This window comes from Crocodylus porosus, unplaced genomic scaffold (genome assembly GCF_001723895.1).
Source record: "Crocodylus porosus isolate Cpor-Errol unplaced genomic scaffold, CroPor_comp1, whole genome shotgun sequence".
NCBI classification, from domain to species: Eukaryota; Metazoa; Chordata; order Crocodylia; family Crocodylidae; genus Crocodylus; species Crocodylus porosus.
In genome coordinates, this window is record NW_017728907.1 from 33,849,859 (window position 1) to 33,866,450 (window position 16,592).

Consider the following 16,592-nt stretch of genomic DNA (forward strand, 5'->3'; position numbering starts at 1 on the left):
GAACAGGGTGGGTTGTAGCAGCAGCCTGCTCTCATCCTACACTCAGATCCAGGGACACAGGCCCCCCAAGAAGAGTCCGGTGCAGCCCATAGCCCTCCCAGGGGACACGTAGCAGCAAGAGCCGTGACACCTCACCACACATCCACTGACAGCTCCCCCTGCTTTGCTCCCTGCTGCAGTCCTGGGAGCTGCCACTGGGCTGCACCGCACCCCTCCCCCTGCTCCTTCCCTAGTCCCACTCTTACTCTCTCCCTCCCTCACTGCCAGGTTTTTTTTCTCCTGATATACACCGATATTTCCCCCCCTTTTCTTCCTTTTATCCCACTCTCATCCCGGTTTTTATGTTTCGAAGATGAACCCAAAAAAATTCCCAGATTTTTTTTTTTTTTTTTTTTTAATAAAAAACAGAGAATGCAGAACATGAGTCATGCAACAGGGAGCAGACACTGGCAGGGAGACGAGCATCTGGGGGTGACAGGCAATGGCAGGGGAGGTTAAGCAGCAGGTGGGACAGGTAAACGGCTATGCGAGTAGGTGTAAGTGGGGATGAGTGGCAGGGGGGTAGCAGCAGGGGGACACGTGGTAAGGGCAAGTGGCATGGGGCAGACAGGCATAGGGGAGGAAGCAGTAGGGGTCTGGCTACTTCCGTCCCTCTGCTGCTTCTTTCCCTGCCATAGTGGTGGTAGGGGAGATGAACTTAAGGTGACCTTTCAATAATTAGATTCCATCCAGGGAAAATTATAACAAATTTATGATTTTTCATGGATAGAATCTAATTATGGGGGGGTTTGCCTTAAATTCAATGTTGTCTTGGATTTGGGTGAATATAGTAGGTCATTCAGAAAATTTGCTCCGTTAAGCTCTTTGTGCACGGATGATTCTATTTACAAGTTTTATATCCATCGAAATCATGCAACCCCGGGCAAGCCTCGTGCCCCCCCCCGCCTTCCCTTCCCTGCCCGCCTACGGCCAGACCGGATGATCTCCCGAGGTCCCTTCCAGCCCTAATGTCTATGTCTATGAAATTTAATTCAAGTGGATGGAAAAATGGACAGTGTAAATATCTGTTTATCCTAGGTCTACTGAATACAAACAAATTGCTTCAACACAAGTCAGTGTTTCCCAGTAGAAGCCCTGTACATTTTCAAATGTAGCAGTTTAAATTTAGGGAGTAAAATTCTATTTTGCAATGCTTTTGGTAGCTGTTTGGGTTTTTTTGGGAGGGAGTGGGGTTTAACCTCAGTGGAGAAGGCTCTGCCTCCTCCCAGTCACTTTATGGTAGCCCTTTTATGACCAAACAGAGAAGCAGAAAGGCCTTTGGGTTGAACTGGGCTATTATTTAAGGCAGGTTCTAATACTGTGAAGTACATGTAAGGAGTGGGTGTCAGACTCTGAAACAAAGTGATTGCACTTAACTTGGTGTATTGCATTTGTCTCAGTTGACAATGATACAGGGAGGAAGTTAATTTACCACATAACCTTCCTTTTGAGGGGGAGGGTGCTTTTCTAAGAAGCTCTAGAGGTTCAATGTCAGGTCCACATGAGACCCATAACTCTGTTTAACCTAACTTGTGCAGTTTTCTGTGAAATGTTTCGTAGGTGCAAGTGCAAGACACTGATGTTCAAATTCGTAATACTGAACATCACTACACCCACATTACTACCGATTTAACTTTACATGTGCAGGTGTTAGATTTTAAATCACTGTTTTTGGGTCAGTTCTAAACAATAGCAGATAAAAAGAAGTTAGCAGCTTGGCATTTTTTTATATAAATGTAGGCTACTTGGGTACCTTGCATGAGAGCTGATAAATATTATTTAAGACCCTGCATGTCATTTTTATCCTGGTCATTCAAGGCACACCTAACGTTCACAGACTTGGGATTATTAGCTTTTGAGTGAACATATTTGGGTGCAAAAAATCCATTCCTAAATCCCAGTAGATATTCCTAAACAAAATAAAGGTCAAATCTGTTCATGTTTCAGTTCTCTGTAATCCAGTACACTCGGTTTTAAAGAGAACTGAAAGCAAATGTAAAATATAGTATGTGCACAGCACTGTGCACTTAAACTCATGAAATGATTAAAACAAGTCATGAAGAACTGCTTAAGTAAATGCATGATTTGTCACTCTTGTCTGTCCTCTTTCCTTTTGTTCTTTCTTTGTGTTTCATTTTTATTTGTCAGTTTAAACTTAGTTTATATACCCCTCAGAAAAAGGTTATATAAACTGGGTCCCATGTAAATTAAGTAAATTCACACCATATAACCAAACCACCTAGGGTAGCTCCTTCTTGACCTACTTATGTCTTCTTCCCACTCCTGCTGGGGTTAAGTGGATTTGGGCAAGGATACCATAGGTTCCACTTGGTAGGCTTCTTCTTCACGGGCACAAAACCCATCAGCAAAATCATGGGTCTCCATTGCTCTTTTTTAGCCTTTCTTCTGCACTAGACACCAACTGCAACAAGCAGAAACATTTAACTTCCTAATGTTACCTATTGATATCCTGTTGCTGTTAACTCAACTATGCTTCCTGAAGCTGTAAGGGCAGTAAAAACCAATAGAACCTCGGTCATTCAGGCTCAACAGAAACAGTTCCTTCCTGATCTCTGTCCTTGACAGTAAGTTAGTCTGTTTGCTAAAACTAACAGGAAAGAGAGGTATGCTAGAGCCAACCAGCTGGTCCAGTTCTCTCTGCTCTATCCAATAAAAAGGCAGAATCATAGAAAATTAGAGTTGGAAGGGACCTCAGGAGACCATTTAAGTCATCTAGTGGGACTCTTGGGCAAGTGGCTTCCCAGGGTTAAAGTTGAGCTTCCGGGGTTAAGGCTGCACAGCGGGGCAGTCTCAGGAGGGCGGTAGCCAGCTCTGCATGCTCTGTTCTGCTCCTGCCGGGCCGTGGTATTAAAAAAAAGCTGGGAACCACTGATCTAGTCCAACCTCCTGCTCAAAGCAGGACCATACCCAACTATATTGTTCCAGCCAGGGCTTTGTCAAGCTGGGCCTTAAAAAACCTTGAAGCATGTTGAGTCCACCCCCTCTCAGAATGTCTTGAGATGAGCATGGAGGAGGTGGGAGTGGGCTGCACAGTGGTAGCCCCTTTTCTGCAAGGACTGCTCTCTTCCATACCCACCTCCCTGAGTTTTTATATCTGCTGCCTTCCACTCAAAATCACCCACTGGTGAGTTGAGAAACTGTGGACTGAAATTTTGAACAGTGATAACAATTTTAAGAAAACTGCACTCGTTCACATGTTAGTTTGGCTGCTCTGGACAAAAGGTAACATCACTCCCTATTGGCACATTTCAGGCAAATTCAGAGAATTTGTTGCATCTCCCCTTTCTTCAACTGTGTATAAACTTCTCCAAGAATAACTATAAAAGAAATCTATGATTGTGCTAGTGTCCTCTCCCATGGTTTAAACTGGTAATGGTGGCTCTCTAGAATTAGAGCCCTTTGCTGACCTCTGTTTAATAACTTTTCCAAGTACTTACTGTTAAGTAAAGAAATTGTTTCCATCTTTTCAAGTTACAGGAAACCTTCTTTTTTTTTTTTTCACTCTTATCAATAGTGGTATGTGATGTTAGTGATGTGTTTTTTGAAAGTCTAGAATGAGTCACTCTGAAGTCACTGAAAGGCCACTAGTCACCACATTTACCCTTCTTAATAAACTTAATTTACATCTTTAATGCAAAGTGTCTTTACCACACAGCAAGAGTTTAAAAAGCCTCCTCTGATAGCAGTGAAAAGTAAGCTGAGGCAGATTATTGCTATGTAGACAGTTCTAAATCAGTGAAAAAACACTTCGGAAGGAAAAGAACTTCCTTTCATCTGCTACTGATCCAATAACCTAACATAATATGCTGATTGCCTCTGATTTGGCTCTATAAACCATTGTTTATATTATACTAAACCCATAGATTTGCATACAAAAAATGTTCAGAAATTTTCTTCTGCTGTTCAGGGTAGACTCTGCATATTTTAACTGTGGAGTTTAGCCCACACTCAGATAATCATGAATTTCAGCTGGGATTGTTCATGTGCCCTTTGTGGCACTAAACATCTGGAGCTGAGACTGAAATGGCTGACATTATCTCCGGTTTGATTTCTTGCCAGGCCTAACTGTATGGCTAAGGCCATTCCAGGTTTAGAACATTTTTCAGTGTTTATTTATGCCTTCCTTCATCTTTGTTGTTATCACTGTTATATTAATGGTGGGCAGTTTGCACAGTTGCATATTTACTTTGTTCGTACCAGGGTCTTCATTTTTGGTCCTGGCTAATGGAAAAAGAATAAAATAAAAACAAATCTATGGAACGAAATAAATATTTAAACACTTGTATTACTGGCACCTTATTCCTGTTTATTTTGCCTGGATAAAGCCCTTTGAATTCAATGATTGCTTGAGGCTTAGGGTGTTCACTTTGATTTACCAAAAGAAGGCAGAGAGTATGGCTTGGTTACCATGCACCTTTAAGGCTGGTTGCTTGCTCTTAAGAAATTAGTGGGACTTCTTAGATCAGTGGGGTCTTGGGTCCTGACATTCAGTCATGAAAGCCAACTCCTGATAAGTTTCTGTTACTACAGTAAACTGGTGTATTCGTTCGCTGGTGTTCAACTATTCTTATTGCAAAAAAAGTTCTAATTTTAGAAATGTTTAGATTTAGCAAATATTTTCTTAAATGTTTTCACTGTCCTGATAACATACATATTGATTGCTGTGTCTGTTGTGGATATTTCATTTGTTTTCTAAACGTACGTTTTAAGCGTGTATAGACCAAGCACTCTGCACTATGTCGTGACCTTGTCTAACACCACAGATTTTCTGTAATAGTACTCCCAAAGTAAAACCCACATCCTACGCATAACCTTAGATTTTTTGAGACCTATGCAGAGAAAGATTACTAATTGTTTACGTTATTTCCTTTAATGGTGCATGATATTTCTACCTTAAACTTTAAGATTCCATTTAGAATTCACAAGTTCACGTTTCCCTTCATTAATGAACTGTTTCAATTCTGAAGTATTTAATATCTCAAACTAAGTACTTGTTTAAAAAACAAAATTCACATAAAGAAAAAAACCCCAAATCCTTAACATTTAATATTAAATGTGGTTGGCCTTTCACAGTGTAAAGCCATTGGACGATGAGCTGAAAGCACTGATCAAAGATGTAGGTAGTCACAGGCAAGCTGGTAGATGCAGCAAACTTCCTTCCAGCTGCTTCAGAAGTGGTGGTAGGCTGTGAAGAAAATCTCATCAGACCTTCCTTATATGGTACAATAGTGACTACAGTGTTGGAATTTCAGGGTGCAGGATTAAAATGGAGGCAAATACAGAGTCAAGAGAGCCATCCTCTGTGGTGGCTTCAGGTGTGTTTAAAACAGACAGTTTAAATAGGAAAATGTATATCATTTTTTACAACTGATGCAGTTCTCTGTATTTTGATATCAACCCTGATTTGGGTACTTTTTTCCATTATGCTGCTATTTGCATGGCAAATTAGTTATATTGTATTATTTCAGGGGAGCTATAAAGATTTTGGCATCTGTCTAGTAGATAGCTGGAGAAGGTCAGATAAGTAAGCTTGGGTGTGCTTAGGTCCATGTTTTAAATAACCTTAAATTGCCTTAATTAAGCTTCAGAGTTAACTGCCTTCATTATCAAATTGGGATTAATACCTCAATTATTTGGAAATGCAGCAAGGAAAGTCAAATTTAATTTGGTGAGCTGCAGAACACTTGGCAACTATAGCATACTACCAAGTACAAGTTCAGCAACAGAACATCTCATTAGATTCTTTTTTATGCATTTCAAAAAACTAACAAAAAGTATCCCTCATTTCCTTAAGCTAGATAGATCCTTGTCTGAAATCAAGATTCATATTGTTGCAGACTCTAAGATGCACCATTCTTAAGTCGTCACTGAAAAAAATCAAATTTGGGAATGGTTTGGTGCCATTCCTGTTGTAATTAATTAACATATTAGAGGTTTTTAAGCCAACACTCCACAACCTACAGGTCACAGTGACCCAGTTTGTGTCAGAGGCAGGTACCCAGCTGCCACAACCCTTTCTCTGAATGACAACACTGGAGAGGAAAGCATTTTGAAAGGTTTGAAGTTGTAATGCAAACTCCTGGTTCCTCACTGATGTAAAGCTTTCATGGAGTAGCATTTGTGATTTAATGTCATGCGTCTCATCTCAGGTTAGCTACAAGAAATTCCTTTCCATTCTATGGCTTGGAGACCTAGCCTTGGTTATTTATAACCCCTTGACTACAGAAACGTGCTATCTGGCAATGACAGTCTCAGCACCTGAACAGCAGCAGTACAGAATTTTGTAGTTTGTCACCTTATCACAGACTGCCACAAATGCATCAAATCTATTTCCAATTTTAGGATTCCTGTGGAATTTCAAATCAAGTTTAGGGTCTCAAACTACTCCATGTTCTAAGTCTGCGTCACCTAACATTCCAGGATGAAGACCATGGTATACAACTTTTGGTATTTTCTTCTGGCACCATGGAAATCTCTATACCATACTAAGGATAAAACACATCTCTGTGGAAGACTCAACTTTTTGAGGGGCTCGTCTGAGACTGGAATGAACTTTCCCAGGAAATAAAGGCCCATCACAAGCTCATTAGTCATGTTTAGGGACCTACTTAGTTTGTGGTTTCACAGAAAACACAAAATTGGGCATTGTCTGAGAAGACCGCAAAATAAAATTAAAAAACCCCATGCTAAAAATAAAATGCTGGCACCCCAGTGGGGACCAGTAGTCCTCATGGTTGCTGCAGCCTGGCCTCACAGCCTGCCAGGCAGGAGGAAGTTGTGAAAGGGAACTATTTGCATAAAATGGCTCTAAATACATAATAAGATGATTGGGTAGATTATCTATGTAACATTGATAAACCAGTTTCTAAATGTTTAAATATAAAGGTGTATTTTTAAATGATTTGTACCCAGGGAGAAAGCCCCAATAAAATATTTTTTCTTGACATTATTTAGGGAAAAAAATATCTGCAGTCATGAAGGCTTCTATACCTTGTCCTAAAATGTTATTTTATACCTTACTATAACCTTACAATTCAACCGTTTGTATTTGTAGTACCTTGTAATAAAACACAAGGCCATAAGTAACTGAAACTAGAATTATCCAATGCTTTTTGCAGCAAGCCAAGTGTACTGACATCTGACTTGCTGTGTTTTGTGTTGCAAGAGGAAGTTACAGAATGATTCTTTGTAAAGTGACTCTGTAGAAAATATTGTGGGCTTTCCCTTTTGTATCAATTACCTCCATGTTCAATATGCATAGTACTATGAGAAATGCTCTCCTAATTAGCAGGTCTGTATATTCTGTAAAATCTGAAAGACAAGCTGGAACCATTCCTTCCCTTGTATTATCACCTGTGGTGAGCATTCTTAGACCCTAAATAATTATGTGTTTAGTGAGATCTAAGTAACTGACTAGGAATAAGGTAAATAATTCTCCTGCTCACAAAGGACTAAAATCCAGCTCATTTTGTCACAGCTGCTAACTGTACCATTACAAAGTATGAAAAGCAGTAAAAAATTGTTACTCAACGATCTGTTGGCTATACTAAAAGACACCCATATCCATTATTCATAGTAGAGCCCTCCCTCAGTTTAATGTTGCTGTATAATAGCATGGTTTATGGATCATATAACTTGCATGGTATTTAAGAAAAACAAATTTAATAGAAATGCCAAACTGGCTTAAGAACTGAAGATGGGGAAGACTAGTACAGTGATACTCATTCATATTTCTGTTATTACAAGGAGCTGCTCTAACATAAGTTGGCCTGAGCTAATAGATGATTCCTGATAAAGTGAGATGACAATATTTTATGTAGAGACCTGAGCTGCCTCTCTTCCAGAGTGCAGTCTAGGTTTTTATTTTTTTCCACTTTTCCGGTGCTCTTGCTCTCCCAGAAAGGGTATAAAATTGAGCAGTTTCTGCTTATTATTTATTTTAAAAATGGTAGGAAGACTTCTATAGAGGGGGCAGTCAAATTCTGAGTTTTGTTTGCTTTTAAAATAGGCTGGACAAATAAATGCTGAGGATAAAGGAGGGAATTGATTATAATTCGGGCTGCAGAGCTGTTTAATTACTGTTGGATTTAAATATCAGATGTAGAGTAACCAAGAGCATGATGGTAAAAGATATATAATTTTACAGAGTTCAGAAATTGCCTCTAAAATATTGACAACTGGTAGGATCTAGCGAGAGAGAGAGAGAGAGAGCCGTGTTAGTTTGAAGTCAGGCCGAAGGCACCTTGAGTTGACCTTGCCTTCTGCTTGACTTCATACTAACTTGGCTAACTATTTCTCAACTCATTGGATGGCTGTGTGCTCAGCTGAATGAAATGGCCGGCAATCAATCCGCACAAGATTGCTAGGTGTCATCCTGCTTGGCCTTCTGGGCCTTCTGCCTGATAAGATCTAAGATACAAAGTGTCTTAGAGGCTCCTTCTGTTATGCCATTAAATTTGAAAGCTCACTAGCATGAGCTCAGCCTGCTGATCTTGCCCTCAATTTTCTGGTATCTGTTATGTTATAAATCTAGTATTTCATAGGTATCTGTGTAAAAAAAACAAAACCAAACCCTATAAATACTTTTTACTTTGTTTTGTCTTTTTGAAGAACAGCTAAAACTTCTTTCTCTTCACTCCCTAATCGAGCAGCACCACTTTAAAGGGAATTAAACAATGTGAGTTGCAACCTGAGTCTGCTGTGAAATGGTGCAAACAAAATGGAGAGAAGTTATTTTAAAATAGATTAATTCATGTATTTATACTTTAACATTTAAATCAGCTTTTGATTTTTACTTTCTTCTCATTTATAGTCCTAAATTATCAAAAATGTTTTATATTTTAGCTTTCTAATTGTTTGCAGAAATGTAGACTGTAAATAACCATTAAAATTTAATGCTTAAACTTCATATTTATCTATAACATTAAAAAAGCAAGTTAAAGTACCCCTGAACATCTTTACTGGGACAAAATGATTGATAATCAAATAACCTCTGCTTTTATAGGAATTAACACTTCATCTTAATATACTTAATAAATCAAACCAGTAACACTTGTGTCATTTTAAAACGTATTTGTTATACAGTTTATTCATTACCAATTTTATTCAAAAGCTCTAGGGCACAAATTACTGAGTTTTTAAAATTGGGTTGATACTCTGATTTTTTTTTTTAAATGCCATCCTTTAAATTACACCATTCTGTTTATAGCTACTCATTTGTGTGTAAAGACACATTTTTCTGAGAATTTTAATTTAATTTGTTAAAGTTACAATTATTTAAAAATGGAACCTGCAAGATATTCAGTCTCTAATCTTTTTTGGAAACTTTTTTCTGACAAATGACTGATTTATGCCTTAAATTTTCATGTATGTAAAGAAGTTGGAGGCAGAACTGTAATTCATCAAAGTTTAGTAGTGGGCAGAAAATCCAATCTTATCCATTATATTCAGTTTCTACCTGCATTTTCTATAATATACAAAGAGATGGAAGGTGCTGATGCCAAAGATGGATGTTATTTTGCTGCTAGGGGCACTCCACCATTACTGGAATATTAGTCACTGCTTACTATTGTTTTCAATGGAACAGAAAACCATGGGGAAGAGGCCAGTCCTATGTACTATGCCTATCAAATTGAAAGGGGAGAGATCTACCATAAGCTTTGGTTCAGTAGGGTGCAGAAGTATGGGTATCTTAATTGATAAGGTTCTAGCACTACAAGCTCTCAAACCTGTACAGCTAAAATCTCTTCTGTACTTGGGAACTGTGGCTGCCTGTGGTGAAACAAGGCTTGTCAGAGGGCCAGGGTAGATTTTGCACCTTAGACTAACTGCATCAGAGATATATAAGCATCAGCTTACTTTTACTGGATGCAAAGAAGGAAAATAAGACTAGTTCCAGGCTCCTCCCTAACCCCAGCAGTTGCAGGCACCGTTGTGTTTGTGACAGGCAAGGCCAGCTCATTCCATGCTGAGGAACCTGCAGCTGCAGGGGGCCCTGTAGCCAACGCACTCTGCGTTGCCACCGCCACCGGCTTCATGTGCAGTCGCTCGCCACCCTCACCACTGTTGCCACCACCGCCAGCTTCACATCTACCTACTCACCATCCCCCACTGCCAATGCCACCACTGGCTTCTTTGGCCACTTGCTGTCACCTTCCCCCCGTCTCCCCCCCAGCTGTCGACACTGCTGCCAGCTTCACATCTGGCCACTCGCCCTGCCCCCTGCTTTCCCCTTGCTGTTGATGCCGCTGCCAGCTTCACATCCAGCTGCTCTCTCCCCCCCCTCTCCTCCTACCACCAGGGGGACCCAAAACTATATCTCACAGGGGACTCCAAAAAGCTGTGGCCCAGCCTTGGTGACATGGAAGGTACAGACAGACCGACTCTGTCATATACACTTCAGTGCCTCACCTCCAATTCCTCTATTCATCACATTTAGGGTGATACTTAAACTAGGAATTCCATAGAAAATTCAGTTAAAGGGACTTAATGTTTGGCAAGTGTGATTATTCCCTGACATATATCCCAAAATAAAAGGAAAGTTACATTTTTCTCATTTGGACACAGAAAGCAAGATAATGGCTATGTGAATGTAGATGGTTGCTGTTCACTAGAAACTGACAACTAAAACGTTACACAAGGCACTGTACCATCTTTACAGATAACAGCTTTTGGTTCTGGCCAGCCTAAGTCAGATTTAAACAAGTGGCTAGGAGTAAAGAGTTCTGTATCCTATATGCTTGAATCATTCAGTCTCTTAAAATAAGACTACATATAACCATAAAGATTATTAATATGGTTTCTTTTGCTCTTAATAAAAACAGAAAGAAGAAGGAAAAATTCAAGGGCAGCTTAATAAATCTGACTCTAACCAGTATATCAGAGAACTGAAAGATCAGATAGCAGAACTGAAGCAGGAGGTAAGTGATAAAATACTGCCATCTTTGCTCACTTAAATCTTTTATCCTAGTATTTTGTAAGCACAGCAGTTCTTGCTGATTATGATCAACTATTACAGCTTCATTAAAACATTTCTTTAACCTAGTATTATAAATATAACATTCTAGTTTTTCTGAACTTAGTCCTTTTTTGGTAAAGTGTAAGGAATCACTGTTTGTATTGATTAAATCTTTTACCTAATGATACATAAATGCTGAGCCTAGGAATTGCACATCCATTTTTTCTGAATTTTCATGAGATTGTAGGGAAGAATTGAATATGTTGCTGTTGTATGCATTAGGCACTGCTATGCTTATAAGGTTAACTCAATTAAACGACACTGCATTGTGCCATCATAGAGTCCATGTGCAGATTTGTGGTATTTACCGTTGTGTGGAAAGGTTTTTTATATGGTAGTATTACTGAGATTGCTAAAAAGGATGCTTGCTTAATGTCAGTTAACAGATTTCTTAGTTTTAGAAACTGTCAAAACCTTGAACCTATGAAATTCCTTTCTTCAGATTCCCTTGATTATAATCATGGCAATTTTCTGTTAACTAGAAAGATCAGAAGAGTGCGAAAGCTTATGTAACCCAAACACTGACTGGTTCATTTCAGTTTATCTCATATTGTGAAGAAATTTCTTTATCTAAACCCTGTGCAATGGTGCAACATACCCAGTCATCTCTTCTGTTTTGGACTACTTCTGCACACTTTCCAAATACGTAGCTTTGATTATCTTAATATCTGAATGGATTGCGTTGTTCTACAATATTAACTCTCTCAGTTGCCTTACTGTTCCTGAGGCTTTTACCTTAAATAATCACATCACTTATACCATGCTGCTGTTCGGGTTTTCTTAATGTGTATGTAGTGTACTAGTAGACACCATCTTAAAAGGCTCAGCCTTTTTAGGACCAGTCCCTTGAGGATTATAATATAGTAGTGAATCTTGTAGTGCTCTTTGTATTGTAGATAAAGGACTTCAGTCTCTTGAGCCCATCAGTTCCAGCACCTTTAGCAAGCATTAAATTCACTTAAAAATAAATTTAAAATCAATACCGTGCCTTCTTGCATTAAAGAATTGTAATATGTTTAAATGGATACAGTTAACTTCCTTTATAATCCCAACCATCTTTCAGAAGTCTTCTTGCTTTCAGAATTTCTGGGGTATGTATATTGTGCAAAACCTTTAGGAGCAGCTAAGAGATAGTGTCTTACTCTGGAAGATTTAAACAGTGTGCGGGGACAAAAAGGGAGAAGAAACCAATGAATATTAGTTTATCACTTTTTGGACAATTGTTAGGTGAATACAACTTTCTCTTTGTAACTGTCTGGTGAAAGTCAAATGGTTGAGTAACATTTTTGACAAAACCGCACCAGGGTGTAGCAAACTACTGAAGGCAAAAATGGATGTAAGTTGATATGAATGGCTCAGAATAAGGACGGGGTTTATGGGGTAAATTATAATTACCTAGACTTACCACTGGTGAATCTGTTTAGAAATATATTAATATTAAGCAACTAGAAATACCGTTAGAGCCATATCTTCCCTCAGTTAATGCCCGTTGTAGTAGGATGTAAATTCAAAGCACAGTAGCTGTCCCATGAATAATTCCATGTGTGGATTCTTGTTCCAGAATTGGGGGGTATTTCTACACCAGACAATGTAGTATGGATTTCCTAGTTGGCTCTGCTTGAGCTTTTTCAGATAATAGGAGCAGTATAGCATGTTAGCCCAGGTAGAATACTGCACTAACAGTTCTGTTGCTTTCATTGCCTGAACTAGCTGGGGTACCTTAACACAATATTACATTGCGATATATACAATACCCAGAGTGCCTCAATGTATTTCCAAAGTGGGTGGTTAAGTAGGAATCTGGCATTCTTATTGTAGAATAAGACTGACCATGCAAGGAGTTTTTTGGAAGCAACTAACTGGCAACAGTAACTGACAATAAGTCTATGTGTAGACAAGCCTTTAGTTCTATAGAATTAAACATTTAAAGGTATTAGCAACACATTTTTCATGTGAATGGCCTTCAAGCCCTTGAATAACTATCTTCCCAAAATCAATGGCAACTTGTTTTTATTCCTCGTTATAATAAAGTTGTTATATACTAATAAGTAAATTACTACTAAGTATATCTTAAAAGTTATTTTAAATGAAAGCTTAAGCGGGTAGAATATTTTTTACATGATGCCTTTTATTTTGAATTCCCACTTAAATATTTGGTAGCAGTAGGTGATCGAAGACCAGAATACATTTAGTATATGCATGTTAAAACCAGTACTACTAAGAAGTGTTGAATTAGTCTCTGTTTAACTGCTAAGGAAATAACTTTCCTTGCATTTATTTTCTTGCAGAAAAAAATCTTAAAGCAGGAGCAATATGAAGAATACAATTGCCTTTTTAGGTCCTCGGTGTTCAAAATTGTTTCTTTGTAGAATTGACAGGTATCTATGAACTATAGAAATTCTTAATAAAACTCTGTACTGAAAGGAAGGGTCCTTTAACTGTGTCACCATTAATGGCTACACTCTTAAGTTAACTGATCTTTTGACTCTACTTCTCCAAAAATTCATAGAGACGTTAAGAATGAATTTGCAAATTCATCTTCCTGAAGATAGAGCAATGTTGTACATGACAGGTTGACCACAACCTCTCAAACAGCTTGAATGGTCACAGGGGATTAGGCAGAATTCATGGAATCTGTGTGAAATTACCTCAAGTATACATTATTGATATGTAAGCTACACATAAAGTGAAAGCAAAAGCCATACGTATAGAAAACCTGAGATTGAGGTAGATTTTTCAGTTAGCATAAAGTGACTACCCCAAATGACTTCAGTTTAACTATGCCGGCTATCATCATCAGAGACTCTGATCCAGCGTGTCTTCAGTGGACTTCAGGTGGAATAGAGACACATTCATAAGTGCTTATTGTTTATTTTAGTTTAGCTTCCCTCTCCCCCCAGTAACAATATTGAAGTGTTTACAACAGGAAAACTAGGTAAAAAATCATTTTATAGTGGGAAAAGTGGTTGGACTAACAGAGAATTTCAGTACATGAGATTACAGACTAAATCGTTTTAAAGCAGCTCTAGGATTTGCAATGTATAGTAGGTATTCAGAAGCATAACCAGGTGGCTCTGCATCCTGGGCAGCTGTTCAATGCTTGGGGCAGCACCAGCTGTTGTGCTATCAATTGCAGCACTGTGATTAGCCCCAGCTGTGGTTGGTAGTGACTATTTTTGCACCCATCACCCCACCCAGGACCCCCCTTCTCACAAAGGCGGCTCCCAGGACTAGCCTTATTGTCATCCACCACCTAGGTATTGTTGTTGATTGAAAAAATGAATATTTAGAACAGGGGTGACAAACCTCTGACACAGATCCCACAGTTGGCATGGGCAGCCTCTGTATGTCTGGGGAACGGACAGGCAATACAGCAGCAGATAGGGAAGCAGAAAGCAGAGTAGTGGATCAGGCACAGGAAGGGCATTGGAGTGGCAACCAGGGAGCTCACGGGGCTTATTTTGCAGCACTCCTGCCAAAAACATTGGCTATTTCTGATCTAGAACTTCTTCATTTTAATATCAGATTCTAAATACCGTCATATTAGGGCTCCTATTAACTGAAACCTGAACTTCTGGTCAGGAACTCCTTATGAACCATTCCTTTGAAATAATATGCATCTTTATACTTTATCTCCAACTGTTTTTTGGGGGTTTTTTTGATTGCCATTAGTAAGCCAGAACAGTTATTGAGCTTACTGCATTGGCTGGTATTTGCCCTTCCTGCATTTTTTTTTTTTTTTCTGGAGGTCAATCTTCCAGGCTCCCAATCCATAGAGATTTTACTTAATTTACTTCATGCTACCTCAGCCAGAACATTGCTCTCATTTCGGGTGGGGAGAGGAGGGGGTGTCCATCAACCACCTCATCCTGTAAGAATTCACCAGTAGCACTGTCTGGATCACTGCAGAGGCAATGCATGTGACCAGGACAGGACAAGCCCTTTAGGAAGTCATCTTCCTTTGTTTCTTTCCTGTGCTGATAAAAGCAAGGACCTCAGAGGATCCTAAGAGATCTCCCCTATGAGGTTCTGATCTACTAGTATAAAAGCTTATCAGACAGCTGGAAATCTAACGGCGTCAAGTTTCACACCTCAAAACTACAACTTAGAAGAAACAGTAGTCTCCAAAGAGGTCTGCAAAACACCCAGTTGGCAGTCTCTGCACATTTCACCAGGTCCTACCAGATGTGATGTTTTCAAATTCTGAATTTGGTTGACAGTTCTATGGTCTCTCCTAACTCGCTCTTTTACTCTTCCCTCTTTCTTAGCAAGAATGAGGTACAAAAAATGTTTCTACAGATGACAGACTTCTGATCTCTATGGGAATAGATCATTTGAATGAATGCTGCAAGATTTCTTATAAGAGGAAGCCTCTGGTTTGTATTTAATCCCATCTGGGTGCATTGTGGAAGTATCTTGACTGAAACTGTAGTGCAGCTCCAGGGCTTATTTGGGAGGGCTGTACAGAAAGGTATGAAATACTAAGTTTTTGATGCTATGGGGAAAGAGCAACTCACCAGTCCAGTCTCAAGACCAGGCTGTGGTTTTAAGAAGTCTTATGTGCAATAAATTCAAATTATTTGTCCTTCCCTGTTGTTGGGTAAAACACACCCACATGCAGGAAACTGGCAAGATACCATAGAAAACTGAACTGATTGCACACACTGATGTCAGATACACAGGTAATAGAACTGAAAAATGTACAAGTTTTTTCTAATCTTTCAATTGCAATAATTTAGTTATAAATAGACAAATTATTTTTAATACCTGCATTTTCTTATAAATTGGTATCCTTCTGTTTCCTTTACATCTAGCCAGTAATTTCATTTGTGTGCTGGATTGTAAATTGGCATTTTTACTTAGTTTTCAGCTCACTAGCCAACTGTTTTAGGAAGCCAAATACCCAGAGTACAAGAACACTGGAGACATGGTCAATATTGTGGATCGTTCTCTTTGTACAAATATCTTTTCTAAGAGAACACAAAGAAGTTCATCTAAAGAGTACTTGGAAATACCCATAATTTTTAGTTGTTCAGCTGTAGTGAGGTTTATTAAAAAACTCATATCTTTAAATTCTTCACAGCAACTAAAATTTTACTCATTTTACAAATTGCTCACAAATGTCTAACCTAAGTATTCTCTCCATTTAGTCATTTCACTTGACATAGCTTGTTAAGAGTCTGTAGTCAAGCATTAATTCTGCTGTGCATCAAACAAATACCACTTTAAACTCTTTACAGGACAGCCAATCATGTTCTGTCCTTTAACTGTTTTCTAGGTGAGCAGTGCAGCTGTAGGAATGAACTGTGTATAGGGAAGTAAAGATGGCCAATTATTCTACTTCAGAATTTTTTCCCTTAAAACCTTTACTGTAAAAAGCACCCATGTAAGTTTACTCTGCAGTTCACAGAGTAAACTTACATGACTCCTTTTTATAGTATGAGTGGAATACACTTATTCCTCCTGGTCAGGTCACTTTATTGGGCATCTGGTTTTATAAGTTGACTCCTTACAA

The 16,592-nt window shown here is 38.8% G+C and overlaps 1 protein-coding gene across 2 annotated transcripts in view; it reads left to right on the forward strand.

Moving 5' to 3' along the window:
• The window catches only part of EVI5 (ecotropic viral integration site 5), a 151,173-nt gene that overhangs the window by 109,766 nt on the left and 24,815 nt on the right, over positions 1 to 16,592 (forward strand). For both annotated transcript variants that reach the window (XM_019531104.1, XM_019531105.1), the window contains one exon: positions 10,884 to 10,979. In XM_019531104.1, the coding sequence (XP_019386649.1) occupies positions 10,884 to 10,979 (96 nt within the window). The remainder of the gene's footprint in view (positions 1 to 10,883; positions 10,980 to 16,592) is intronic.